General features: G+C 39.0%; 2 protein-coding genes and 2 pseudogenes across 7 annotated transcripts; 2 read left to right on the top strand and 2 right to left on the bottom strand.

The window, feature by feature from the left end:
* Nucleotides 1-676: 676 nt before the first annotated feature.
* LOC131784971 (uncharacterized) lies at nucleotides 677-15,181 on the bottom strand. 2 transcript variants are annotated; one of them, XM_059101813.2, is made up of 8 exons: nucleotides 14,839-15,181; nucleotides 6,147-6,208; nucleotides 4,533-4,649; nucleotides 3,875-4,045; nucleotides 3,220-3,312; nucleotides 1,966-2,055; nucleotides 1,069-1,405; nucleotides 677-895 (listed from the first exon to the last, which is right to left on the bottom strand). In XM_059101813.2, the coding sequence occupies exons 2-8, from the start codon at nucleotides 6,186-6,188 to the stop codon at nucleotides 855-857; spliced, it is 891 nt and encodes a 296-aa protein (XP_058957796.2). In that variant the 5' UTR covers nucleotides 6,189-6,208; nucleotides 14,839-15,181; the 3' UTR covers nucleotides 677-854. The 2 variants fall into 2 exon arrangements, with proteins under 2 accessions (XP_058957796.2, XP_066020840.1); XM_066164743.1 differs by lacking the exon at nucleotides 14,839-15,181 and having other exon boundaries at nucleotides 680-895; nucleotides 3,220-3,297; nucleotides 6,147-6,471.
* LOC131784974 (piggyBac transposable element-derived protein 4-like) lies at nucleotides 11,384-12,678 on the bottom strand (annotated as a pseudogene).
* Nucleotides 15,182-15,366: 185 nt separating the features above from the next.
* Nucleotides 15,367-25,100, top strand: LOC131784969 (TNF receptor-associated factor 3-like). 5 transcript variants are annotated; one of them, XM_066164737.1, is made up of 8 exons: nucleotides 15,367-15,505; nucleotides 18,485-18,555; nucleotides 19,556-19,841; nucleotides 20,099-20,150; nucleotides 21,177-21,281; nucleotides 22,435-22,602; nucleotides 22,878-23,042; nucleotides 23,489-25,100. In XM_066164737.1, exons 3-8 carry the CDS (start codon nucleotides 19,696-19,698, stop codon nucleotides 24,551-24,553), a joined length of 1,701 nt encoding a protein of 566 aa, XP_066020834.1. In that variant the 5' UTR covers nucleotides 15,367-15,505; nucleotides 18,485-18,555; nucleotides 19,556-19,695; the 3' UTR covers nucleotides 24,554-25,100. The 5 variants fall into 5 exon arrangements, with proteins under 5 accessions (XP_066020834.1, XP_066020837.1, XP_058957794.2 ...); XM_059101811.2 differs by lacking the exon at nucleotides 15,367-15,505 and adding an exon at nucleotides 18,147-18,232; XM_066164739.1 differs by lacking the exon at nucleotides 15,367-15,505 and adding an exon at nucleotides 18,158-18,218.
* A 412-nt stretch (nucleotides 25,101-25,512) lies between these two features.
* On the top strand, nucleotides 25,513-27,655 carry LOC131784968 (uncharacterized; annotated as a pseudogene).
* The last annotated feature ends 297 nt before the right edge of the window (nucleotides 27,656-27,952 follow it).

Below are 27,952 nucleotides of genomic sequence, written 5' to 3' on the forward strand. Positions count from 1 at the left end.
TTTTGTCCCTCGCACTGCTCAGAATATATGAACAGTGAGCTCAACGGCATTCATTTAAAGCCGAAATCTGCACATGACGTTATCAATGAACTTTCCCTCTTTCTCGTCGCTTCCGGATTGCTACCCGAAACAGACAAATTTAGTCCGCGGAGAAGCATCTCGCATCTACTTAAGGCTGTTGTTTATACATAAAATTCTTCCTTCGGTGTGACACATTTGCAGCGATCCTTAATCCACTAGGACAATAATGTAGATCCAGATGCCTTGCACTGCCCACTGTTTGATGTTTGACACAGCTTTACTTTGTCTCTGATGAGATTGTAATAAAAATTAAAGGCTAATATCGCTTGTCGTTGTTCTGTTTTGTTTCTTTGTTCCCACTATGAACAAATTTAAAAGAATCATTTTTTTAGATAGCCACACCTTTCTCCATGCTTCCTCGATTCGGTTTTGTTTTTCGCCCTTCAATAAAACTTTATCGATCGAGTTTGACACTTGTATTCGTCAAGTTTGTCAGATGTGGTTTTTGATTTGCTGAAGTAGTTCGTTGCTATTCGAAGCAAGCAATAAGTATACGACTTACATGAAAACTTTCAAACTGAATCGATCGTTCCCTCATTTCCTTTCACCCCATCTCTCGCCATCCGAATAATGGCAACGAAACCCTTGAGCATTAGAGAGCTGTAGTTCTGTTGTTAACCAGTGTAACCATCGATTTTACTGTTTGTGACATTTTAGTATAGCTAAGAAAATCAAGAGGACGATCAGGACTTTCTTTTGTTTATGTTTATTGAAGGATGATCAAATCCTCTGGCTTAGCGGAGGTTTTCGCAATGATTTCCCTCTCTTGCCTCCTACAGTTCGTGTTGCACGTAAACAGTGTTAGAGAGGAAATCTGTCAGATAAAAAAAAATATTAAAGAAATTAATAAATGTCAAATAAGTGTGTATTAATGATAAGATTACACCATGAAAGTAAAAAGGAAACAAAACAGAACATAGGAAAACAAAAACAGATGTTCTTTCGCTCGAAATGAAAATGGTGGACCCTCCACTTCTCTATTCTTACCTTTAATCACTTGATCCAGGTCGTCATCATCGTCATCGTTATCACCTTCATTGTCATCACCATTATTATCATCATTATCACCTTCATGGTCATCATCGTCATCATCATCATTATCATCTTCATTGTCATCATCATTATCGTCTTTATAGTCATCATCGTCATCATCATCATTATTATCTTTATAGTCATCATCGTCATCATCATCAGTATCATTTTCATAGTCATCGCGATCATCCTTATCATCAGGGTCATCATCATTGTCACCATGGTTGTCATCGTCATTATCCTCGTCAGGGTTATCTTCGTCGTCATCATTATCGCTGCCTTCTAGGTGTGCCTAACACCATGTAAAAAACATTTACCTTCTTAGGAGTGGAGGGAAAGGATTCTGAAGGATTAGAGTAGCAGCCTAAAAAGGATTGCTTACCTTAAATAAGGATTGACATTTACTATTCTGATCACCATTTTCATACATTATTTGTCACCAATTCATCTTCCTTGGAAATATATGTGTTTTAAATTGGTTCGACTGAGCCTTGTTTTCGTTCGTTTGCCCACGTTTTGCAGACATTATAATGGAAAAAAAAGCTAGACCTACCACAAAAAGAAGCATAAAATGTGTAGTAGCAAAAAAGCGCCGTTTTCCTCGAAGAACAAAAAGGGTTTTCGTAAACACGTGTTTATTTGATTATATTTGTATTTCAGATGCATAGGTACAAAAGCGCTTAGAAAATATTTCCCTAACTAAAAGTGATGTTTGTTTATCAGCATGGATATTTCTAGACGAATGTAAGGAAAATGTTGTGGATTTCGGGAAAGAAAGACTCACTATCCTCCACGAAATTAAGCTATTATTGAAGTGTAAGTCAACATACCCAGCCACGTTACTCATATTACCCTAGTTGGACAGCGTTTAGACGGACGCTGTCCCTGATTTCCATTCAATTCCATCATGGTTGTACATTGATTTGGAAATAACTGTGAGAACTTTCGGTAGAATAAAAACAAAAAAGCTTTGTAAGTATAACAGCCTCGCAGTCCGATTGGTCATTACCATCGACCTGTTACTTTGAATCATTTTATATTTAATAAAGCAATAACAAACAGCAAGTAGTCAGGAAAGACTCTGGTTTCTAAATCATAGCACATTTTAAAAGCGACTTGCAAAGTCCTTGTCTGGCACTCTAGTTCATTTTGTGTCTGAGATCTAACCAGAACTGCCCTAGGTCACGTTCGCAACACCAGCAGCGATTGTCAGATCTAAAGAGGCTGGAAATGACAGACCATAAGAAGTATGCGAGATGTCTCACCATCATCTCAATAAATGAAACTCAAAAAGCACTTTTTCAAACTTGAAAAAAGAATCGCTTAGCTTCTAAGTCGAATCGGTTAATGCAAACTCCTCAAAATACGGTACAATACGGCTAACTCCTCAAAATACGGTACAATCCGTAAAAATGCTCAGCGATATTACACACCAAATCGTCTTCTAACATATACTGATATCACGTTAAATTTCATGTGGTGTGACAAACGAGTTGTGTATCGCAGGTGATGATGTGTTTTGGCGGGAATGCTGTTTGCGCCTATTAAGATACCATAGCAAATTTTACTTTTTTTCGCCGCCACGTGCTAGAAGCAGCATGCACTCCTACAGAAAAGCATATGGAAAAGGATGTCCCGAAATAATTGAAAAATTTAACTTATTTTGCTCAGACCCTGAATATCAAATATGGTTATTTTTATTTCAAAAGGGGAAATTAATACTATGCTTAAATTGCGTCGGGTGAAACAGTGAGTGCTACATATAAACAATATCCTAGTTTTTGTAGAGGCGTATCGATGTGATAGAGAAGTATACGGGCTGTTTATAAAGTTATTTGTTAATTACAGCTAAAGTTGCTCCTTAATTCTCAGTTTTCCAAATTATGAGACTGAACGTGTTTATTCAACGAGTTTCACCGCAACACCCTCGCTGTCTACTTTATTAAATATGGGAGATGTATAAGCAAAATTTGCCTATCACCTTATGGTCTATGAAATGAGATGTTTTTGAGTGTAAATGTCATTTGTTATATCATAATTAACTCATTTTATTATGAACGCAACAAAACCTACATTCATCTAGTTATTGAAATTATTCTATGTTACCTTTGCTTTAGGAATGCCGTCCTCATTGCATTTCTTACAAACGACTGAATTTGCGGGACAATCTGCCTCTTTGTGATCCTGAAAGGCCATAGGCTGCGTATAAATAAAGGAGAGAACTTCGACGCATTGTGTATTGAGTACTATAAATTTAGATTTTTGAATATCACAGTTTTAAGATATTTAAATATCTACATTAGTAAGATTGTAAATTATTTCGAAAGATGCAGGGTTAAGCCACGTGAAAGTATCTAATCCAACTACAAGAGCATTTTTGCACTGGTATAATGGCAACGTACCCAAAGTCTTTTTTGGCTATTGAATTACACGGAAAAATGAAATTTGGTGCTATTCTTTATATTGACTTAATTCCGGCGAAAATGACCTTGAAAACGCTACATGCAAATTGGAAAATGTCACCGCAATTCATGGGCAGAATATTTTCTCAGTAGAATGGTTTAATTATTATCAATGAAAATAAGCATTTTGACCGAATTGTGAATTTTAGCGATTCATAGACACTGTCAAGAGAGCACTTATTCTTTGAGCCAAAGTTTTTGCACCTTACACAAACTCAAGCCCACAAGATCAGAAGGGTTGACATATTTTTTTCTAAAATTAATCCATTAGGGAGCTATTTTACTTCACCACATAGTACCTTCATCTTGTTAAAATTGGTTTTTCCTCTTCGGAATCCATAGACTTCTGATGTGCACTTGCAATCCTCTTTCAAGTGTTCATTTACCCCATTAGCAACCATAACTTGCACGTCATATTTAGGCCGACATGCACAAAGTGTTCCACGGAATTCAGAGTTACTCATGTGTTTCTAAATAACAAAATGACAATGAATTATGATTCTATGACAAATACTTTTCTGGGTTTTTGCCTATTTAGAATACGTTGAGCTTATTTGCATGATTAGCCATAGCCAAGAAAAAATAGGGACATGATCTCCTCTTTCTATGGCAGGTCGATTATTTGGGTGAAAGCTATTACCAAACCTACTTCATCGAAGGACTGCCACTTGTCATATATTGCTAAGCTTGCTATGAAACAATTTTATTATGGAGAGGCTTTCACATGAAGAGACAGTTATCAGATAGCCATGACTATGATAGTATAATTAACAATGTGTACCCCAGGATGAGGAAAGGCAGGTGCATAATCGTAACAGAACCTGCCAAATATGGGGGCGTGCACCTCGTTTTGGACAATAAATCAACCATAGGTCAACCCACCATGTGCTTACAGAGTCAGCCACCTGTAGAAAAATTTTTAACGATAACTTAAAATATTCATAACTATTCATTTACCTCTGATTGTCTCTCGTATATATCATCCACAATAATTAAACCACACATTCTACCCCGGAAAACTTCAAAGGCTTCAAATTCACGCTCTTCATGTCTCATTAAGTTTTCTGGAGAAACCTTAACAAACAAAGACAGCAGGTAAAAAACTAGATTTTAAATATTAGAAAGCCAGTAAAATAACTAAAGCAATTCTAATAAGTTGAAAACTCTGGTTATTTCTGCCTGAAACTAAGTTAGAGTAAAACATAACAATCCTCTCGTTAGAAATCACGAACTACATATTACATTCCTGAAAAAATGTTGATGATATTTATCGGGAGCGTTGTTGCAAACACAGCTCAAACAACCCGAAAAAGTACAAGCAAATAGAACGAGAGAATGTAAGAAAGGAAATAAGAATTCCCTTTCGATGAAGCACAAAATTATACAATGTTATGCTATTATTATTTTGGGATCATCGGGCTCCACTTTTAGTACTGAGTTAAAAAGTCTAACATATCAAACTCTTTCCCCAGTGTGACGAACATTTGTTTTTCTCGGTTCCAGGTGTACGCAACTACTAACCCCGTGTAATGCGCATGCTATCCGTTGCGAATTTTCAAAATGGCGGACAGGCCAAAGAGGGAAATAGAAAAAACAAAGCGATTTTGCAATGAATACTCAACATACACCCCAGTTAGAAAGGCGAATCCACGGAAGAAAGATACAAAACTGTATAATACTGACATCGATATGATATTAAATCGATACCGAGGGCCCGTTTCCAACTTGCTAAGAAGTGCATTTAATTGCCTTCCACCACGATTACTAGCTTTCTTGACAGCTTTCTGAAGACAGGATATTTTCTTTCTGAAGACTTCTGATATGCGGCTATTGATTATTACTCCTCGTATACCTGATTGCTCAAAAATTTTGTTTACAATTGTTGAAAGGACCGACTCATGGTTCTCCGTCTTCGTCTTTGCATTGCTTTGAATTAGTATAGATTAGTAAGCTGAAACGAAAAATTAATCAGGGAAGTTTACGAAAAATCCAGCAAACAAGCTTAAAAAAGGCATTCGTTTAGACTTCATACTTCAACGAACTTCACAAATCTTACTTGTTTGTTTACGAGGGTAAATCTGCTTTTTGTTCGACACTTTACATATCAAACAAAGGAAATTTGTTCCTCTTTTTGATTCTAGCGGTACATTTTTAAATTGCGCCTGCGTAAAAGAGATATCGCCCGAGATCCTTCGCTCGGTCGTGGTTTGATCAAAAACGCCTTGTTAATTTCACGCAACCGCTCGGAGAAAAGGTAAAAATGACGAGGGAAAAACTTTACCTTCAAGTTAGAAAATTAGCGAAATAGAAAGCCACAGTATTATAGTTTAATATTTCAGAGGTACATTGAGTGCTTTTCCGTAGAGAATCTGCATTTCGAAAATTACAATTACATTCGATTTGAGTGGGGCGTTGAAGTGGGCGTGGTCACTACATACATGTTAAGACTATTTGCACCCCATGAGTTTGATATGTGACACGCATGGATGGTCTAGAGCAAAGTGCAGCCAATAGTTTATAGAATAATATCATTTTCGACAAAATACTTTTGAAATCGCAAAAAGGTCTTACCTGGTCCAAATGAAAAATTTCGTAGTCCAGTAACCACCTCATTTTCTTGGAATTCACTTTTACTGAAAATATAAAGTCGGTAAATATCAAACCCACAATAATTATAGTTATATTTTTTCAACGTATTTGATATACAAATATATGCCATGATTTAAAGTACTCAGCAGTCGGTACAGGTACCCCTTCGTTTCCCTTTGTGTTTCCTTGTGTGTTTTATATAAACGTTCTATTTTCTTCACGTGTCACTTATTTTCTTATGATGTCATTTGATTTACCACTTCGTTTTCGTTCACCATGAATTTCACAACGACAGTAAAAATCAGTACTGGTGTTCCTCGCGAATAAAAAGATGCATAAATAGATTGAAAAAGAAACCAAAAAGGAAAAAAAAGAGAATTATTTTCATGAAAGCCATTCTTCCCGGATGGATCCCGCTGAAATCTCGATCCCCCATGTGTTGTCAAAGATTCCTCGTGATTTCATTATATGCCCATACTACTAAAGGTGAGTAGTAAGGCCTATTGCAGACCTTAAATTCTTTCCTTTGACTGCGATGGCTTAGATCGTTGATGAAAGGGAGTAGATAACTGTGATAGGAAATGGATATCGGCTAGTCAAAGGGCTTGCCTAAGGTACAAATTCTGACAACTTTCTAAAATGTCCTCATTCTCATGCACCTTTGCATGAAATTTTTGGTTTGAAAAAATTCAAGGGTGACTTTATTTTTTTGTAACTTCTTAATCGTGTGAGAAATTGAAAACTCCGTCGTCAGCGCCATTTTCCTTGTGAGCTGAGTCGGCAGGTCACTAACGTGGCGTACAAAATAAACAAGCGTTTGGGCAGACACATCAAGCAAAACAGAACAGTTTCTAATTGACATCTCTTCCTGAGTTTAATGGCAGATTTCGAAAACTTGAGAGGCTATTTCAGTTCTGCCGTAGGAAGAAAATATCCTAAGGTATTAGATTGCCTCTTAATTGTGACATAATACATGAAACCGTTTATTTACACCCACAAGAATTTCATTTCTTTTTTACCTCATAATCAATATTTTTGTCGGGTGAAGGTTTCTTTATATCTGAAGTTTTAAATCTAGTCTCGTTATCTCAAATATCTAGTATCTTTATCTCTAATATTTAAGGCTCCAGTTGTCTTATAACTACTGAAATGATTATCACGCCAAGTGGTTCATAAATTTCGCTTTCACGATTGATTATGATGTTCTCTTCATTTCAATCACAAGGAACTTTCTAGGGTTAGCAAAGACCTCGTGGCTATCTTTATCTGTACGATAATTTTTCTTTCCAATAACATGAAAAAATAAAGGAATATGTTATTTATTTACTTCCTGGTTAATGACGTTTTACTCAATACATGCTCTGTGCGGTAGTATCGCTACTAGCCAAAAAATCGCTTATCTGACAACACATAAACCAATTTATGTGTTTATTTAAATTTCGCATCATAAAAATCAAAGTTAAGTTGAAATTTGTGGCAAGCGCCAGCATCGTGCGAATGAAACGATTTCAGCTTTGATTCCTCGAAGCTTGAATTGACAGAAAAATGCCAAAATGTTTAAAATGTAAGATTCCTCGGGGAAAGAACTTAAAAAGGAGTAGTTTGATTCAACTGAAAATAAACGTCGTTGTGGGTGACCGCTTTTGATAGTGCCGAAAACTTGCACGGTTTGGCCGCCCGTGGACATGATTGAGAAGTTGAACGGTTCGTCGTGCTTTGTGAAGCTTTGCTCGTAAATAAAGTATTTTTCTATCCCATTCTGAATAGCAAAAAGTTTACGAATATCATTGCCAATGTGAAAGTAGTTTTTTACGCCTAGAACTTCTCAGAGAAAGTAAAATTTTGTGAAAATTTTGAAAAAAAATTCCTTCACATCGAAGGAATAGAACATTACGGATCCATTACGGATATTGTAGCAATGTTCAAGGTTACAGACAAGGACACTTTCTTGTTTGTATGGATTTCTCATACGGTATTGTATTCGAACAGAGTGCTTAGCGTAGTTGATCGATTGAATAATACGTGGAATTAACGCTGAATTGACGGCTGTTACAGTTTGACCCATGGCGAATCACATGGAAGAAGACAAGGAAGATGATTTACAAAGAAAAACGGAGGTCCCCGTTGAAGAAAGAGCCTTGCACTTGGCGCGAGGTCGATATGGATCTCGATACAATCTGCTTGTATCCTCGTTTGATATCGCTGCTGTCCGGAATATTTGCTCAAGAAACTTACGAGGACTCCTACAGAAAAGGGTAGGCAATTTGAGATTCAAAAGTTGAAGGAAAATTGGAAAACTGCGCTTACTAATTCAACTAAGCAGATGAATCTAATCATTAAAGAAAAAGAGTATAAGGACAAGACTAGAGTGAAACATAACGAACGTAAAACTAAGAGAGGAAGAGGTACCAATTTCACAACAGGCTAGTCAGGAAAGAATGGCGGTGACGAAACTCTCACCCCATCTGTTGTACGCTGTGCTCTCAGGCGCATCACCTGGACGAATGTGCTGAGTTTCTTAAGAAACCGCTGGTGGAGCGGAGAGACTAAATCAAACAGAAAGGCTCATGCTTTGGTTGCTATAGTTCTGAACACATTGCCAACCTTTGAAAAGGTAAAAGAACCTGTCAGATTTGTAATAAAAAACACCCAACTTCACTCCATGATTACAGTTGGAAATCAGAAGAGGTGAAAACGAAAAGTGGACCCGGTCAACATGAGAAATCAGAAGCCAGTGAGAAGAAAACAGAAGAGCAAGTCGTTAACGTATGTGCTACAATTTGAATTATGACAGATACCGGTAATGTACCACTGTAGCGGTTGCTATGGGTATAATCCCAGTATGGGATTATACCCATTAAAGATTAAAAAGCCCATTAAAAGATTAAAGATTAAAGATTAAAGCGGTAGATGGGCTAATGGCTTCCCACTACATCCTTGTCAAGACAGAGATAAAGGCGCGGCTAACCCCTCAAGTGGTTTCTAGAATATTTGAGGTGGACTTTGCTGAAAGGGAATACGGAGTCACATTATCAAGTCAGTTCATGAAGCTTGTAGAAAAATGAAATTCATCATAGAGATGACACGCATTACGAGATGACTCAGCCCTTTAGAGGAAAAGAATGCCCAGCTAACCAATAACTGTCCTCAAGCAGAGCAACGCCTGCACGGCCTTAAAAGAGACTCCATGCCGTTGCAAGGTATCGCGCTCATTAAGTAAAATTCATGGCTGAAATCATAGAGAACAGATATTCTCGAAAGGTCAAGACTGAAGAGCTACCCCATCAAGAAGGAAAGGTCTGGCACTTACCTCACCACGGGGTCTACCACCCCAAAAAACCAGGCAGCATACGAGTAATAGTTGATTGTCCAACTTGTGACCAGGGTTAATCGTTTCATGGCCGCCTATTTCAAGGGCCAGATCTAACAAACAAGCTTACTGGGGTGCTTATAAGGTTCCAAAGGAAGATCAGAACTTCCTTCGCTTCATATGATGGCAGAATGGAGATTTAACTCAAGAACCTCAAGAATACTGCATAACAGTGCACCTCTTTGGAGCTGGTTCATCCCCAGAGTTTTCTAACTTGGCCTTGAAACGTACAGCCGAAGACAGTGAAAGAGAGTTTGGTGCAAGAACTGACGAAACACTGAGGAAGAACTTTTACGTCGATGACGTTCTGAAATCGGCACCGACAAAGAAGGAGGCTGTAGAACTAGTACAAGCTGTTAAAGAGGTATATGCGAGGGGAAGATCCAAACTAACAAATTTGTTTCCAACAGGAGAAAGGTGATGATGCCAATACCTGCTTAAGACAGAGCAAGGAGATCAGGGGCCTAGATTTAGGGAGCGACAAGTTACCAATGGAGAGAGCATTGGCTGTAGAATGGTGCATTGAATCAGACGCATTTAAATTCAGGATAGAGTTGAAGGACAAGCCGTGCACCTGTAGGGGTATACTGGTAACTATTAACTCGATCTTTGATCCTCTGGGGCTGATCGCACCCGTCGTCCTAGTTGGAAAGCAAATACTGCAAGAGATGTCACGGAAAAGACTGGGACGAGCCAATCGAGGGAGAAGTTTTCGCCCTATGGGAAAGATGGAGAAGTCAATTACCGCTGTTAGAACAGCTGAACATACCAAGAAACTCAGCCTCCTGATTTTGGAAGCATTGCCAGTGCTCAGCTACATAACATGTCAGATACGTCTCAAGTCGGATACGGACAGTGTTCTTCTCCTCCACTACGCCCACGAAAAAACTCACCATAGCGGAGATGGCCTTACCTTGAACGAACTTCGTTCCAACGGTTACTGGATTATCAATGGGAATGCCGCGGTCAGACACCTCGTATCAAGGTGTGTCGCGTGTCGACATCTCCGTAGTATTTTTGAAGAACAGAAAATGGTTAACCTTCCAAGTTCCTGTGTAGAACCTGCGCCACAGTTCTCATATTGTGCGGTGGACTATTTTGGTCCGTGGTATATTTAAGAAGGCAAGAAAAAAGTTAAAAGGTACGGAGCCATATTTCGTCGCGTGGCTAGTCCTACGATACATATCGAAGTAGCCCACTCCATGGAAACAGATTCTTCTTATAAGCTTTACGGCACTTAACCTGTCGGAAAGGACCTGTAAGAGAACTTCGCAGTGACCAAGGAACTAATTTTGTTGGAGCCGAAAACGAGTTAAAGGCAGCGCTTCAAGAAATGGATGATGACAAAATTAAGGCAGAGTTGCTTAAGGAGAACATTGATTGGATCAGAAACCCTGTTACAGCAAGCAATTTCGGAGGTGTTTGGGAACGACAGATGCGGTCCTTGCGGACCGCATTATGGCAGCACTTGTGAAACAGCATTTTCACAGCTTAAACGATGAATAATTGCGAACTCTGTTATGAGAAGCTGCAGCTGTTGTCGGCAGTCGTCCTCCGACGAAAATTCTACATTAACAAAAAGCAGATCACATTAATTTCTTCCAAAAATTATCTGTACAAGCCTAAAATGGCAACCAGAGTCAAACCCTTGTCCACCAGCCTGGTAAAACAATTCCTGTGACTGTGACAGCATTTTTTTTCTCAATACAGTAGTAAGACTGCAAATTTGTCAGGTTAACACAATCAAAATTAGAAATTTATACACATTGTTTGGTTTTGAACTATAGTCCAAAACAGTCAGCTCAGTTGTATGGGTCTGTTTTGTAAATTTATCTATTTCTGTGTTTGAATTGACTTCAGAACCTAACAAAACCACACAAAAGATGAATAATGGTTATGATCAGTTAATCAATTAGTTTCAGCATCCACATTGTCAATATTGGCATCAGGTCTTCAAATGAAGGCAGCAACATAGTCCTGAAGAGTGTGGTACAACTGGAAGCAGTCTTGCATACAGAGGGCTACCTTGTAGACACTGCACTGAAAGCTAGACTCTTTTCCTGGCCTCTCCCTTTCATCTTCTGTCCTTTTTAGGATCTTCTTTTGGGCAGGAAAGCAAACCACACAGGCATGGGTGATGTTAGACTTCTTCCCAGTACCCAGTATTTTCACAGGGAAGTGACCTCCAACTTGAAGATGGGTTAAGCCTTTGGCTGACCTCCTTGTGCGGCCTGTTGGAGAGAGAGAATGAGAGATGCCAGAATTCCTAACAAGCTCCTTCACACGCTCCCTTCGCAAGGTCCTCTGCAGTACAGGTGACCGGGTTCTTTGCTTTTAGAGGATGTAAGCATTCAGGATGCTTAAGGAAAACAGGTGGAAGAACACTTTCTTCTACCATTTCATGGAGCATTGCCTGAAGCAAGAATAGGCCACCATCTGATCACACCAGTCAACTGCCCCCATGAACTTGTTGTACTCATGGATAATCTCAGGTTTAGTGATTGGGCAGCCAGGTTCAGGGTGATTTCTGCAAGTTTCTACATCCCCAATGGAATGAACTGATGACAGCATCTGGAAAACTAAATTAAACTGCCAGCAAAGTTCCATTGTTCATAACAAACTTGTCACCTCTTTTTTTCACTTGTGTCCTTTTAAATTCCTAGGGGATACCTTTCCTGTAGTGGGCTGTTCCACAGGCCCGTGTTCTGCCTATAGAGCTCAGCAAATAAAGTAGGTGATGCGCAGTAGTTGTCAACATACAAACACCTACCCTCATTCAAATAAGGTTGCATGAGCCTCAAGACTAAGTCATATGTTTTGCCTGTAGCACTGGGTGGTTCTGGTTTACACCAGTGTAAATTTCAAACATACAAAAATACACATTGCTCGAGTGACACATTTGGTATGACTTAACACCATACTTATCTGGCTTCTCTGGATTGTACACTTTGAGGTGTACTTTTCCTCTGAAGGGAATCATTCCCTCACCAATGCAAATATTTTTGCCTGGCTTCCAGACATCTGAAAAGTTCCTAGTAACAACACTGTATATAATGCCAAGCTTATTTACTGGGTTATACCCTTCCTGTCCGTGAGGAACTTAATTATCCTTATCACACATGTGAAAAAATGTTAAAATGTTCATAAATTTGTCTCTTGACATAATTTAAGGAAAAAAAAGAGTAGATAAAACCTCCTCGGTGGAACAGTAATCCTGGATATGCTCTTGATTCACCAGGCCCATTGCAATTATCATGGCAAGAAAAGCTTTTATCTCACGAGATGTCACACCATCCTCAAGCCAATTTCTCAGTAAACCTCAAGTGCTAGGGTAAACGATCTCTTCGCCGTAAAGATGCGATTGTTTCCGTTGTATATTTATTTGTTTGGGATGCAATCTCATCAAATAGGTTTTCAGGGAAGAGGAGATGAAAGTAATCAGAGAATGATGGATTGTCAGGAAGCTCCACATTCAATCCTCGATCAGCTGTGAAGTCAAGCCTTCGCGGGATACGATCGCCAAGAGCCCAGTTGTCTTCTTCGGTTTTCTTCTTCGCTCTCCTCTTCGCCATCACTGTCTTCACTTCTGTCATCGCTGCTCTCAGAATTATCCGTGTTTTCATCTAAATTGCTTATCCTCTCCGCCGACACCTTCATCGATAGTTTCTTCATCAACAAATACAATATTGGCCGCCATCTTTGTTTATCAGTGTTACCGCGCTACAAAATATATTTCATGCTAATTAATTATTTTATTCTACTCGGATCTTCGGAACTCTGTCGGATACTTAATTTATGTCCCGTAGGTTGGCCCACGGCCGTAAACTCGCACAAGCCCGACATATTCCGAACTTCTCCGCCAATAAAATCAATGTTCGGAAAACCGGAATATTTCGGGACCCATCCAGATGGACGAACAAGTGCGCCTGGAATATTTCGGGAGCCGCACAATAAGGTTAAGTGACCCGTTCTCACCGTTGCCATTAACGCCAAGTACCCCTCTTATTGGTAAAACTAAGCTCGTTCTCCTCCCTCCAGGAAAGTTTCAACGAGGGAATACTTACTGAAAACATCACTGGAGGCGCGCACAGAATATTTCTAACAAATTCTGGAACAGATGGAGTAAAGAATATCTTCAGATCTTACAGTTGACAAAAAAGTAGACACATAAGAGAAGAAACTTCACGGAAGGTGACATTGTTTTATTAAAGGACAACAATTCTTGCAGGAATAAGGGGCCTATAGCTAAAGCGCTTACCACACGTCGTGATGATGGAGGCCAAGCCTGATCGGTGACTTTTCAAACCGGAACTGGATCAGTGTTGGATCGACCAGTCAATAAACTTATGCTGTCGCTATAGTCAGCTTGAGGAACTTTGATGTATCAGAAACATGATTCCTCGAACGCATAGCAATTCAAGTATTTTGAACGAGTTTGAGTGAGACTTGTTTTGGTTAAAATGACGAACATTTTATGGGAGCCATGTAAATGTTAGGTTTCCTGTGCACTAGGCCCAGTCTCTGCCGAGGTTTTGTCATTCGACACCAGGTCAAACCTCAGCGCTCGTGTTTACATCGCATGTTATTTTCGATGTTCAAGGTTACGGACTAGGACACTTGCTTGTTTGTAAGGATTTCTCATACGGTATTGTATTCGAACAGTGTGCTTAGCGTAGTTGATCGGATCGAATAAAACGTGGACTTGACACTGACTTGACGGCTGTTACATTTATGATATAAAAGGTGTTTTTCTTTTTTTTTTTTTATAATTATTTCAAATTTTTGCTCTTTCGAAATAGAGAATCTGCCCCGTGGCGATCTCAGAAATCTTTGCGCAAACACAAGGATGCGATTTTTATTGTTCACGAATGTGCCCTGGAACAGAAGAGACGCTTTGAAACGAGACGAGACGATATTCCGAAGAGATGTTAGATGCGGATGACTCTAACAGACTCCGGCATATAAAAAAACATGGTTTTGTCGCATAGATATTGGGATTCATCGGCAAGGGGAATAATAAAATAGTGATGATGGTATATTTCCGGAAATCACAGGGTATCTTACGACAAATGTTTCATCGCCCGAATTCAATCAAATGAGAGACAAAAGTAGCATCTATCTGTGTAGAATCAGTCAGAACGGTGGGATCGTGTTTAGAATCGGTCAAAATTCAGAGAATGGTCATCAAAATTCAAGTACAGGAATGGCGGGAACCGGCTAGGAAGAAAACCATGGCAGTGTCACAGTTTAAATCGATACTAGAAACGCTTGGACACACGATTCTTGCAAAGTAAAAGGAATCACCTGTGTTTTGAATCCACGGATGAAATCTCGTTTCGACTCGTTTAATCCCTCATGCTGAAGGCCATTGAGTAAGAGTTAGTCATATGATTTTTCTCTCGCTAAGCACGAGATAATGTTGTTTGTTCAAGGGATTTTTCCCTATCCCGGCATTCCCGATAAAGCGTATGAAGTCACGCTTGTAATTAGAAAAAGTTGCAATGATTCAAAACTTTGGTATGTTTGGAATTCTTACACGTCGAAACTTCGGTAAAGTAAACACGATATGACTTTGGAAGTCGAAGAAAGCCAGAGGAATTCGTGCTGCATAATGCTCACCTAATTCCTTCAATTCCTTCTTGTCTCAGTGTCTCTTTCGCGCCGTTTAGCGGTCGCGAAACGTCTGTAAATTATGACTACTTTGCAGTGATTGATTTACAGATCGATCTATTATGGTCGATTGCCTAATCTGGCGCGTGAAAGAACCTATTAGCAGGGTATAATAAATTTTCAGTTCGTTCGGGGATTCCCCGGACACAGTAGTGACGTTAAATGAAATACGTCAAAGCTTAATATCATATTTCCCATGATTCGTGTAAAACTGCTTACAATCCCTGAGCGTCGCTTAAATTTATCTAAACTGAAACCGAAACCAAGCGAGAAAGTAGAAAATAGAAGATAAAGTAAGAAGGTGAGAATACAGTGGCTTTGTTTACATTAATATATATGCAAATTTCAGTTTTCTTCGAGGTGACGGCTGCCATTTTGAGGACTTTGTGCTTCATTTGATAATGTCGCGGTTACTTCTACATTTTACAAATATACCTCAAAAACTACGAAGAATGTTTAATCCCATATGCCAGTAAATAATGGCTTGTGACTGGAAACACATTCAAATTTATTAGGAGCCCATAGGCTCCTAAATTTCTGTATGATTTTTCAAACCCGCTCCTATTAATCATCGAATAACCTGGCTTTTATCGCTAGCAACTAAGGCTAAAACTCACATTCAAAGAAAGTCATCAGTAGTTCAGATCGGATTTAATTTCTAACCACAATTCACCGAGTTCATCTTGTCGAGTCTTTTTATATTATTAACGGAGTACCCTTAATTCGGAGGATGCGAAGCAGATCTTCAATTACGGTTGCCCTGATTTACATATAAACGGTTATCTTCATGTATCTCGAAATATTGATTGCACTGGCTTTGTTTTCGGGCCTTTCGACTCAAGCGGAGAAAACTAAACTTGTCCCGACAAAATCAAAGGACAAATTTTTGTTTTCTCTGTTGCATTCGAATTAAAGATTTCAAATAGTGTAGTTTGATCGTCCGAGTGAGTGTAGTCCTGAGAAGGACTGTTGTCGGTAGTGTGAGTGACGTTTCGACAACCTGAGCAGAACTCATCATCAGAGTCAAGTGAAAGGTTGTTGTCAGTCGAATGTACTTAGTCTGGTTTGTATAAAGTGATTGATCAGTTTTGCCGTAATGTTGTTGGCTGTAAAAAAAAAGCCGTCAAATTCCGTTAGCGCCTGATTCGTTCATAAGACCGGCCAGCATATTTTGCCAAAGGTTTCCAACTCCGATTTACAAGATTTATCCTAACTCGTTTTAAAATTTTAGAATCCCCGAGTTTTGGAACAAAATTACAAGCTCGTCGTTGCTTCTACGACAAATGATCGACAAGTTTGTCGCGGCTTTATTTATTTAGTCGATTTTGTCCAGTTGTAACCCGGGACAAATTTTTTCGATTTGTCAACTTCGGCCAATATTGTCAAGTCGCGACAAACCATTCGCACTTGAAAATTTGTCTAAACAAAGAACTTTTTCGCTAATGCGGAAAGACCCTTTGTCAGGCTTTGTTCACAAGCGTATGAGAAACTCTGTTCAAACTTGAAATTTGTTATAATCTTAAAATTCGCCTAAAACTAGAAGCTTACAGTGCATCCCAACTATGACACCAGTCTGTGACTTACAGTAAAAGCATGCAAAAATTAGCTGTTTTGTCTCTGTCATGCACAAAATTCAATTCATATGATATCTGATGCGTCGAAAATTAACATATACCGATGGGAGCAAAGCGACGATGTTTTTTTTTTAATCAAGGCTAACTTGTCAGGATATATCGGCGATAATGACAGCCATTTCCTTAAAATTTATCTCTCAAATGCTTTGTTTTTCGAATTTGGTTATGTGCCCTGATTGTATTGTGAGTTATGTAACGTTAACCACATCCTTTAAATTCTCAGGTTGACACATTGCGTGACAAGTTTAACATTAAAATTCTTTATAGGGTTGTTATCTTTGACAAGATTTCCGTTTTCGCGTTATTTTGCGAATGATTATTAACTTCATCCTAATATACCTTGACAGTATTGATCAAGTTTTTTCACCAGGAGATACTTGGATTTCTGTGGTCGACTACTTATACAAGGGTATAGTCAAATGCGTATATCACACTTTTGTCCTCTAAAAGCGAGGGGTTTTCCCTATCCCATAATGCACGTCGTTTAAAGAAACTCAAGTGCGTATATCACTTTTTTGTTCTCTTAAGCGAGGGGGTTTTCCCTATCCCAACATGCACGTCGTTCAAGGTAACTCCTGGATAAATCGAGAAAAGTTGCGTGCCCGCGCTACAAACTAAAAGCTTGCATTCCAACTTTGACATCAGCCAGTGACTTACAGTAAATTAAATTGTCTGTCAAATGATTTTTTTCTTTTCAAATTTGGTTGGGTGCCTTGATTATATTGTGAGTTCTGCTACGTTAACCACATTCATTTTAAAAATTCTTAGTGTTAACACTGCGTGATAAGGTTAACATTAAAATTCCTCAAGGTAAGATGATTATCTTAAAAGGTTTTTCGTTTTCGCGTTATTTTACAAATGATTACTAACTTCAACCTAACATACCTTGACAGTATTGATCAAAGTTTTTTCATAAGGAGATACTTGGATCTCTGTGATCGACTACTTATACCAGTGTATGGTCAAGTGCGTAAATTGCACTTTTGTACTCTAAAGAGAGGGGGTTTTTCCCTATCCCAGAATGCACCTTGTTCAAGGAACCGCATCCTTTATAGAAACTCTCAGGGTTAACACTGCGTGACAAGTTTGACATTAAAATTCTTCAAGTTTAGATGACTATCTTAAAACGTTTTTCGTTTTCGCGTTATTTTGCTAATGATTATTAACTTCATCCTAACACAGCTTGATATTACTGATCAAAAATTTTTTATTAGGAGATATTTCGATGTCTGTGATTGACAACTTGAACACTTTTGTTTTCTAAAGTCATAGAAGAGGGGTTTTCCCTATCCCACAATGCATGTCGCTCAAGGAAACTCCTAGATCCATTAAGAAAAGTTGCGTGCTGTCCTAGGTGTGTGTTAAAAAAGGAAAAAACAAGTAGGTTTCAGAAAGTAGGTACTGTCCGCTTACTCGATTGGGATTAAGGATTGGGAATTGTCATTCACCTAGAGAATTCATCTCTATGTAGGCTGATCGGCAAGTTTCAACCGCATCAGAAGACAACTTCCGGTTTCGTTTTACTGCGTTAGTTTTTTTCATTCGGGGCTTAAGAAGTTTGATGTTTCACCTGTGTGCACCGAGAAGGTCTTTTCGCCCAAGAAGAACTGAATTAACGGATGTGTTCTCCGTTTTGAATTTCACAGCGAGGTCGACAAGTATCGACGGCGACTTCTCTTCCGGAAACAAGTTGCATCTGATCGGCTTATATAAAAGTGTAAGTCAAATGTGCCAGCCGAGCATTTCTTTTTTGCTTTACGTAGTAAGAATTCCAAAAGTTTATGTGTCCATCCCAATCTTATTGCGGTTGCGCAAACAACTTGGGTCGGAGGTTTGTTTATTTCGTTATGGAGGCTCTAGAGGGTTTTTGATTGATGCTGACGCGCGCGCGTTTTCTTCCTCTGTCTCAAATTTGGTCTTATGTATTTTTCTGATCAACAGGCACTAGAACGGGCACAATCTTAGAGAATTCCACTGAAGGAAACGCGATAAAACTTGCTAGAAAGAGCCCTATTTTCTGTGCAAAACATAGCGTAATGGGATAGAACTTCGCCAGGATCTATATACGCCTCAGCTTTCGAATCTGTCGCCTTCCGGCGCGATCTTTCCCACAGTGTTTTCTTTCCGGTTGACCTTATTTTCAGGCGTAGAAGGTCTATGAAAACTGTATTGATTTAAACTATTTTAACTCACCTATTCAGACAACAATCGTGCGATCGTATCGAGCCGCCATGTTTATTTTGCATGTTGACACTTTTAAAGCTTGCGCTATGTTCGTAGCCAGATCTCGCGCAGTCAAAAAACCCTATGGAGCCTCCTTAAAGTCGTTTCACGCACAAGTGCTTTGCGACGATATAAATTCCTCTTCGAGGTCTGACCGCCGTGCTGAGTTGAATATGTGGGATAGAGTTTGTTGTCAAACTCAAGAAAAGTGTAGGTAGAAGAGTTCGTCAACAAGTTCAAATGCCTTCTAGGCAGTTTTTTTTTTTTACTATTCTACCCTCAATAGTTTGAATGTTCTTTTGAGCAGTATCACACGGTGTCAACAAGGGCTTGAAGCGAAGGTCTCAGTCGTTTGCATTCGCACTTCAACCCTAAAAATAGCTTTCAATTTCAAATTGGATCGTTGCGCAACATTATTAGCGACGTTTAAGTCTTTCTGATGTTATGACTGAAAAGTCTGTTAGGAGCTTATGGTGAGTTTTCGTCTTTCCTAGATCGTCCAAGATTTTGTCAAGCTGGCGGCAATTAGCTTCCGTACACAACACTTCCACTTGCTTCAAAATAAGAGAGAATTATTGGTGGCTCTTCTGATTTTTTTCAACTATCTATTAATTTCTCGCAACGCACCGGACAGATGACAGGGTATCAACTATCTGAAGGCGATCTAGAACATATCTTACCGAAGTACATATGCAAGCATTGCCACTTAATGTTGCGTGACCCAGTGCAAACGCCATGCGCACACTTTTATTGTCGAGGCTGTTTCGAACATTTGAAGAGGTAAACCTTAATATATACACCAGACGGATTCACCTGTGACACAATAATAAGTGCTGTCTTTTGTTCGATAAATATTTAATGTAATTTTCACCAAGCATAGAAAATTCCATCGAGGCAAAACATTGTTCCAGAGACTAAGGCGAGAAAAACATCCTCGTGATAACTTCCTCCAGTCCGTTTTGAGTGTCACGATAAATCATTTTCATCACATTTGCCCTACTACGACTTCAATACATGTACATCTTTGACCCTCGCAGGGACGCGGTTTTCAAGTGTAAGGTTGATGATGAAGAGTTCAACGCTGCTCAGGTTAGTCAACCTTGCTAGACTGTTAAGACTTGTCAAGGAGAAATAATGTGAAAATCATACGAAAATTCGCTGATGGTAAAAAATAACCATACAACTAAGTTTAGATGATAACGTCAAAGCGACGATTTGTAACCTGCGCTCCAGTGGGGAAACAGCTTTTTTATTGAATATCAAACGGGATGTACGAGTTCACGGCACGCGTGTCAAATGATTGATCATTTTCACAAGTAGATCCATAGAATATTCCCTGATACTTGCCAAAATGAATAAAAGACAAGTTTTCTCAACAAGTGGCAAAGAAAATCTCCTAGTTAAGAGAGTGTCTGTTACAGTTTGTGTTCCGCTTCTTGTTTGAAGAAGATTTTACTCCATTTAATTAATGCTATTTCCGGAAAACTTAAACAATTATTCACCGAAGTGGAGGTGAATAATTGTTTTAGCATATATTACAGGTACCAGGTTGTTTCTTTCAGCGTAATAAAAAATAGTCACAAATTAAATTTTTGACGCACCACTTTATCTCATCAGTTGCTCAGAGGTGAATAGTATACATTTAATGCATGGTCCCGAGGAAAACAAAACCTACCAGTTTCCCGAGGGACCATACATTGAGTGCTTTGTTATATATTTCGACTTTCCTATCAGACAATCATATGGCAAAAATATGGCAAAATTCGGCGCGCGGGCAATAACTGTGCCATTGTATCCCGGTCCGGATACATTTGAATTGGATCAGGGGCACGTGACCAAGAAGCAACCAATCACAGTGCTCGTTTTGTTGAGTGAAAGTCTAGGTATATCACAATAATAGCTATTTACTTCCGAATTGGCCGATCAGCGCGCGCGAAAAGTAGCATTCACTTATGTGGTATATACTAACATAAGTCATGGGCTAAATGAGAATTAGTTTCCGTGGCGCAAAATTTTTGCCTCCCGTAGCTGTCAATGATTTATTTCAGTTGTATATCTTTAAATGTCGAGAGCATCCGTATTGACGAAAGGATAATAAGACGAACAATTTTGCAGGTCTTTCCAGATGGATGTGTCAAGAAGGAGATCCAAAGTCTTATGGTGCATTGCTTGCATATCGTCCACGGATGTGAGTGGGAGGGTAAAATAACTAACCTAGAGGTAAGTCAATCGACCGTAACTGGCTGGACTATTGTACCTATAAAAACCCAAGCAAATTTATCACGGAAATAAGGGTGGTAGTAGTTCATTACTTTGGATCAATTCGCCTGAATTAACCAATAACCAACGCGGATTAAATTGAAATTGTTTCTGGTCAAAACTTCACCTCTATTACGTCTTGTAGACTCCAAAGTATACTACTACTTCTGGATGTAAATCTGTTATTTGTTTTGGATAGATCTGGTTCTAACTTACTCGCTCTCTTAAGAGTCTTGCACGGAAATCAAGTTGTTCTTTTTTCTCACCATCACTTGTTTTCGGTATTACTCTTACGCTTCACTTCTGCGGAAGAAGACTCGCACGGATGAAGTAGCTGTGTAACTATGGACGAATAGAAAGGAAGGATCAATGGATGAAGGGAAGAAAATTCCTTCGCCATCAGCGAAAAAAACTAACTCCTTGTCATTGGTGACTGATAGACCTATAACAGAGCTATAGACCCATGCAGATGTCAACAATCTACAATCTCTAGACGGCGAGGAAGGCTTTGTACCCTCGCGAAGCTAATAATTTCGTTAAATAATCAATTATTTAACGAAGCTATTAGCTTCGCAAGGGTACAAAGCCTTCCTCGTCGTCTAAAAGATAGTTCACTTACTGATTTTAGAAACACCCTAAAACTGAAGTTAGAATCCTAAACGCCGTAAAAATGAATAGTTAGGTAAATAAGGTGATTCAATATATGAGCTGATAACCGGAGCTGAGTGAGCCGATCGTTCGCTGAGTGAGTGAGCCGAGTGAGAGTGAGTGAGCCGATTCGCCATAGATTAATGAAACTTACGAACGTCGAATGGTGGCATGACTTACAGCTCTGATTTCTAGTCGCTAGTTTCCTTCGATAAATGGTTGCAGTTTTCTTTATATCTTTTCATAACATCCACACCAAAGCGAGTCGACCCGCTCGACTTCACTCAACCTGTGGGATTCAAAGCTCTCGCATGAAATCGAGGCGAGCGGTCAGTCATTCCAAGATGTCCCTCAAACCCTGAAATCGCACAGCTCGAATATAGCACGTATTCTCTTGACGTCAGGTGCAATAATGATAATGCTAATAGTGATAATGATATTAATGATGATGATGATAATATCTTAGGGACATTTGGCCAATTGCGACTACGAAGAGATAAACTGCATCTACGAGGACAAATGTAAAACGAAGCTGCTGAAAAAAGATCTGGCACAACATCTGGAAAAGGAATGCAGTCAAAGAAAGGCAGAGTGTGAACACTGTCTCCAAGAACTACCTTTCTCTGATTTGGAGGTATGATGCATTACTGTCGTCAATGAGGTTATTGTTTTTGCTTCATTCCTGTCGTAAGCGTTGTTGCTGAGGGTTGTCGTTCCGCTTCTCTCTTTATGATACCTCAACCGAAAATTCCTTGTAAATTTAGCTTGGTATTACTTTGTCTTTTATTACGGAGATCTTCTCCGCGCGCTCTGTCTCACAACTCCAATCTTTTCTTTGTTATTTCCCTTTCATTCTTCCTCCTTTAGTACTCTCTCTGTCAACCACTTATCGCTTGATTGCTATTGCAGGATCATTACAAGAACGCTTGCCAGTCTTTTCCAGTGAAGTGCATCTTGTGTAACGAGGATATTCCTCGAGGAAATATCAATGCACACCGTGATCCAGAGAATGGAGACTGTGAGGGATCCAAAGCATTATGTCCTTTTCGCTTTTTAGGATGCGAAACCACAGAGGTATTTTCAGCTGTATCCTTGGGACGACTGATTTGTTTTTTGTTTGAGGAAATAACTTGTTTGGGATTTATTTTCAGTCCTTTCACTGGTAAATAATGTTTTCCACTTCACTCATATAGTACTCCATGTAACTCTTGCAGTCTTACCTCACACCTACACATGTACTGTTATTTTCTGTAATTAATTCACACATTCAGGTAATAGGATGAAAAAATGATCAGAGGTCATCGTTTCTTTTTTTTCTCCAAACAATGGAGAATTTAGACTGATTTCACTGTTCACTGCAAAAGTGATGTCTCCAGTTCTGATAAATTCTGATAACCTGTAGCTAGATGCTCCTCTATCGTGTGCTTGAATGATTGCTCTTAGGTGCAGTTTTGCTTTATTTCCGGCCATTTTTGAGGGTGGGCCTATTGACTAAAGAGGGTCCTCCTCTGTTATTTCAGGAGATGAAACGTAGCGAAAGACGCGAGCATGACGAGAATTTGGTGGTCTTTCATCTCGGCCTCCTCGTCCCCTTTATACTCAGAATAAGAGACCAGCTTGGATTCTTTGTTAACGAGATAAAACCTCTGAGGGAGGGAGTGGCTGTAATGGGCCGACTGAAGTCCACAGTCTCTCAGCTTGTATCCCAGGTAACAGCAGTTGTACGAGAGAATGGGGCCATTCAAGATGAGCTTCATGATTTAAGATCTCGTTTGATGCACGTGGAGGATATATTGGTGGAACCCGATTCAGTACCCACAGGCCAAGGACAGCACGGTTCCCTTACCGCTCAGTATCAACAGATAACTAACGTGTTAGATGACGTTAAGAGGGCGATCAGCAACATGCAAGGACAGTTTGCAAATCACGAACTTCTACTCGCAGAAGCAAATCAAACCATACACGACCAAAACAACGAAATTGTCTGGCTCAAAAGACAAGACGAGAGGAACAGAGAACTTTTGAGGCGACTGCAGGCAAAAGTAGATTCTATGGAAGAAGCTACGAGAACGAGGAACATGCCGCCAGTGGCTGGTTTACAAATCAACAGAGACCAAGAACCGTACAGTTTCGATGGCGTACTTCTTTGGAGAATTTCAAATGTCTCTGCCAAGATATATGACTCCTTTAACGAACCAGAGAAGTCCTATTACAGCCCTCCGTTCTACACAAGTCGTCAAGGCTACAAGATGTGCGCACGCATCTATTTGAATGGAGACGGGACAGGCAAGGGGACGCACATTTCGCTGTTTTTCGTGCTGATGCGCGGCGAATACGATGCGCTCCTCCGCTGGCCATTTCGACAGAAGGTCACCTTCATGATGTTGGATCAGAATAACGTGGAACACGTGATTGACGCGTTCAGACCTGATCCGAACAGTTCGTCATTCCATAGGCCACGAAGAGAAACAAACATCGCCAGCGGTTGTCCCTTGTTCTTTCCGCTGACGGAATTGAACAAGCATGCTTATATCAAGGATGAAGTAATGTTCGTGAAAGTTATAGTGGACTGCTCTGACTTGTAAAAGGTATCCTCATTTTTTTTTTTCAAAATGTTAAGCGAAATTTCCTTGTTACTTGTGATTTTTCGATGAAAATAGTTCCTTGCTTAAATTAAAAATTAGATTAAAAAAAAGAAATAAAAAATGTAAAAAAAATAGATGAATTAATGTAAACAAAAATTTGAGCATTTCACTTTTTCAAGTTGTTTTTGGTAGTCTTGGATGATCTAGTGATGGAGGAAAACAAATCTTCTGTAGATAGATGTTAGCAATCCTAAAGGCATCGAATCACGTTTTATTTTCGTTATATCTACCGCTAGTTGTGATGTTGGCCGTGAAAGCCGTCTCACTCTTTACACGATTAAAGATAGTTACTATAAATTGACGTCTTCACATTTGTTATTCTACAACAGGCTTAGAACGCTTAATTTTTTCGTATTTTTTCTCTAAGCTTTGCAAAAATTAGATAGATAGCTATGACCCGGTGTGCCGCTGTAATTAATCTACATAGAATGTAACGTATTGGTTGATGTAAACAGTGTAGTGGCGAATTAAATCTTCAAGAAGCTGATGTAAAGCACAAGCGTTTCACCTTTATTCACATTGTACTGTTTCTGTCGGGATTGCATGCATTATGGTTGTCAAACACACTCCATTGGCAGGCTAAGCTTGACGATGGATCTGGTTATTTTTCTCTGTAAATATACTAGGGTATAGTTGGACAGTAATTGGAGGCAAATTTCCATTTCACAAATAGCGAAGAATCATCCAAAATTCTGGCATCAGCTTGTTTCTTGTGTGGCTTACACAAGGGGTGTAGCCACATTATGGCACGATCTGATTGATTGATTGATTGATTTATTTTTCTACGAGAGTCGAGCGCCTATTACGTGGTTTAGTGTCGTATGGTGTATTAGTCTGAGTCAGCCATCCGTTGTAAGCGTGCTCTCGAGAAATGTTTTTCAAGTGATCGTATCACGAGGTAGTTCTCCTCACACAAGCCAACACACGCAGACCCGGCTTGTGTTATAAGTACAGCTTGTGCAAGAGCTTTTACGCTCTTAAAAGACAGCATTTAACTGCTTGAATCTTCGGTACGGTTTGTACTACACTGAAAGGAGCCACTGCACTCTCGTAAGCCATCAACTATCGGCTTGATCTATCGGTGCGGGTTGCACTACTGAGTGTCTGAAAGTGTTTGAAAGTCTCTTAAGCCACCTGAAAGTGCCATAAAGTGAAATCATTTGTGTTGTGGTTGCATTCTTCTCGCACTGTTGAGAATTCATGGAGGCGTATTTCAAAACGACGAATGTAAGTATGGGAATCTCGATTGAACAGTACCGGTCAAGGATTGGCTCTCATGACAATTTCGTGAAACAAAGGACATCTTATCACGTTTTGAGGATCGTTTTTGGAGTTTAATGCTTATGATGTTCTATTTAAATGTATTTTACTTGCCAGTATTGAAAAAAGTTGTTGGACTACACAAAATGTGGAATGATGTGATGTTTTGGTTTTCACAAATAATTTTCTACAATGCCTATATTCTATTACTTATAAGGCAGGCAAATAATGCAGAGGAAAATCCAGGCCCTACAATATTTGATGTCATCGATCTAACAAGAACAATATGTGCTGACTACAATCAAGGAAATGGAGCACTCTGGTGAAAATGCTGGTAAGCAATATGTAGAAATGTCACTCACTGCTGTTATAATTATATCATCACATAGAAGATGTCGATTGGTGGGCTTCTTCCACTTTGAAGAATATTCTTACCAATGGAAATAATTTGAATATATCAATAAGATGTTCTTTCAAGACAGATGATTATATGCTTTAAACTGATGTTCCATGCATTGTTTCAATTTTTTATAAAGTATGCACAACAGAATACAGTGAGTTATTAACAGGAATTTTGTTCATGGCATCAAATAATGGACCATATATGTCTCTTCAAAATTCTCTGACAGAATTGCTTTTTAATTTTCAACTTAACGAAAATTGTTGTTTGTTAATGATTGGAGTTAATACAGTTGCAGTGATTAAGAATTCAGAACAAAGCTTTAAAATTTTTGATGCTCATTCCAGAGATTTGAATGTGATGCCCCATTCATTTGGGAAATGTATTTTGCTTACTATTGAAGGAATTAAAAACCTTGTATCATATTTTCCAATTTCCTGCATACAAATAGGGGTTGTTCCTTTTGAAATTAAAGGTGTCTTTGTCAGAGATAATGAACATGATTTGCAGAATGTTCTTGAGAGTCCAAAAATTGAACATTTGCCTTTCAGTATTAAAAGAAACCAACACAACCAGTAAAAAGTAAGTGAAAGTCTGAAACTGAAACACCAGAAGAAAAAGAAAAATGATTGATTGCCAGACGTGAATATGAGAAGAGAAGAAGGGTTAATGAAAGTGAGGAATCTAAGGAAAAAGGGCTGGCCTAGCAGCATCTGAAAAGAAAAAAGAAATGTGTGAATGAATCTTCTGAATCAAGGAAAAAGAGGCTTAAAACCCAATCTCAGTATCAAAGACACAAAATTTGCAAATGAATTGGCAGAATTTAGAGAAGAGAGACTGTTAAACCAATGTCAATATCAGAATGAAAAAATTGCAAATGAATCTGCAGAATGTAGAGGAGAGAGACTGTTAAACCAACGTCAATATCAGAAAGAGAAAATTGCAAATGAATCTGCAGACCATAGACAGGAGAAACTAGCAAACTAGCATCAATATCCAGATGAGAAAAATGTGTATAATCCAACCGTTACTGATGAAATCAGAAAATTTCATGCCAATGTCTCTAGACGTCTAGAGTACATTTGCTCTTGTTGTAACCAGTAGTGGTATAAACACAGTGTTATCATTGCTGAAAAACTTAGACTTTCTAACCCTACTGCAGGAAAATACTTACTTACTAAAATAAGTGTTGATGGTATTGTTATAAATGTTTTAGGTAGGCTTTTCAAAAGCCTCTGCAAGCTCCCAGAGGAAATCAGTTCAAAATAAAAGGACATGGTAAATGTCTCAGCAGATGTTAACAATAATGTCAATATGTTATCACAGTTGCCATAAGAAAGTGGAACAATCAAAGTTCAATTAAAAAGATGATTAGAATACAACATTTCTGCCTAGTCTTTGGATGTTAGACCTAATAAAATTTTGCAGGCAGCAAACTGGCTAGCTACAAACAGTATCCTTTATAGAGAACAAGGAATTTCCATTGGTGCAGACAGGGCAACAAGCTGTAGTACAAACTTTTCACAAAATGAATGTAAAACTGGTGATGTTTCACAACCTAATGAGCAAATAAGGTGAAGGTGGTGAAGACATAAATCAACTTGATGATTGGATTGAAGATGATGCAGAAATACCTGCAGAATTAACTGATACTATGTTAACTGCTACTGACTTTCTTG

The sequence above is a fragment of the Pocillopora verrucosa genome, chromosome 4 (genome assembly GCF_036669915.1).
Source record: "Pocillopora verrucosa isolate sample1 chromosome 4, ASM3666991v2, whole genome shotgun sequence".
NCBI lineage: Eukaryota > Metazoa > Cnidaria > Anthozoa > Scleractinia > Pocilloporidae > Pocillopora > Pocillopora verrucosa.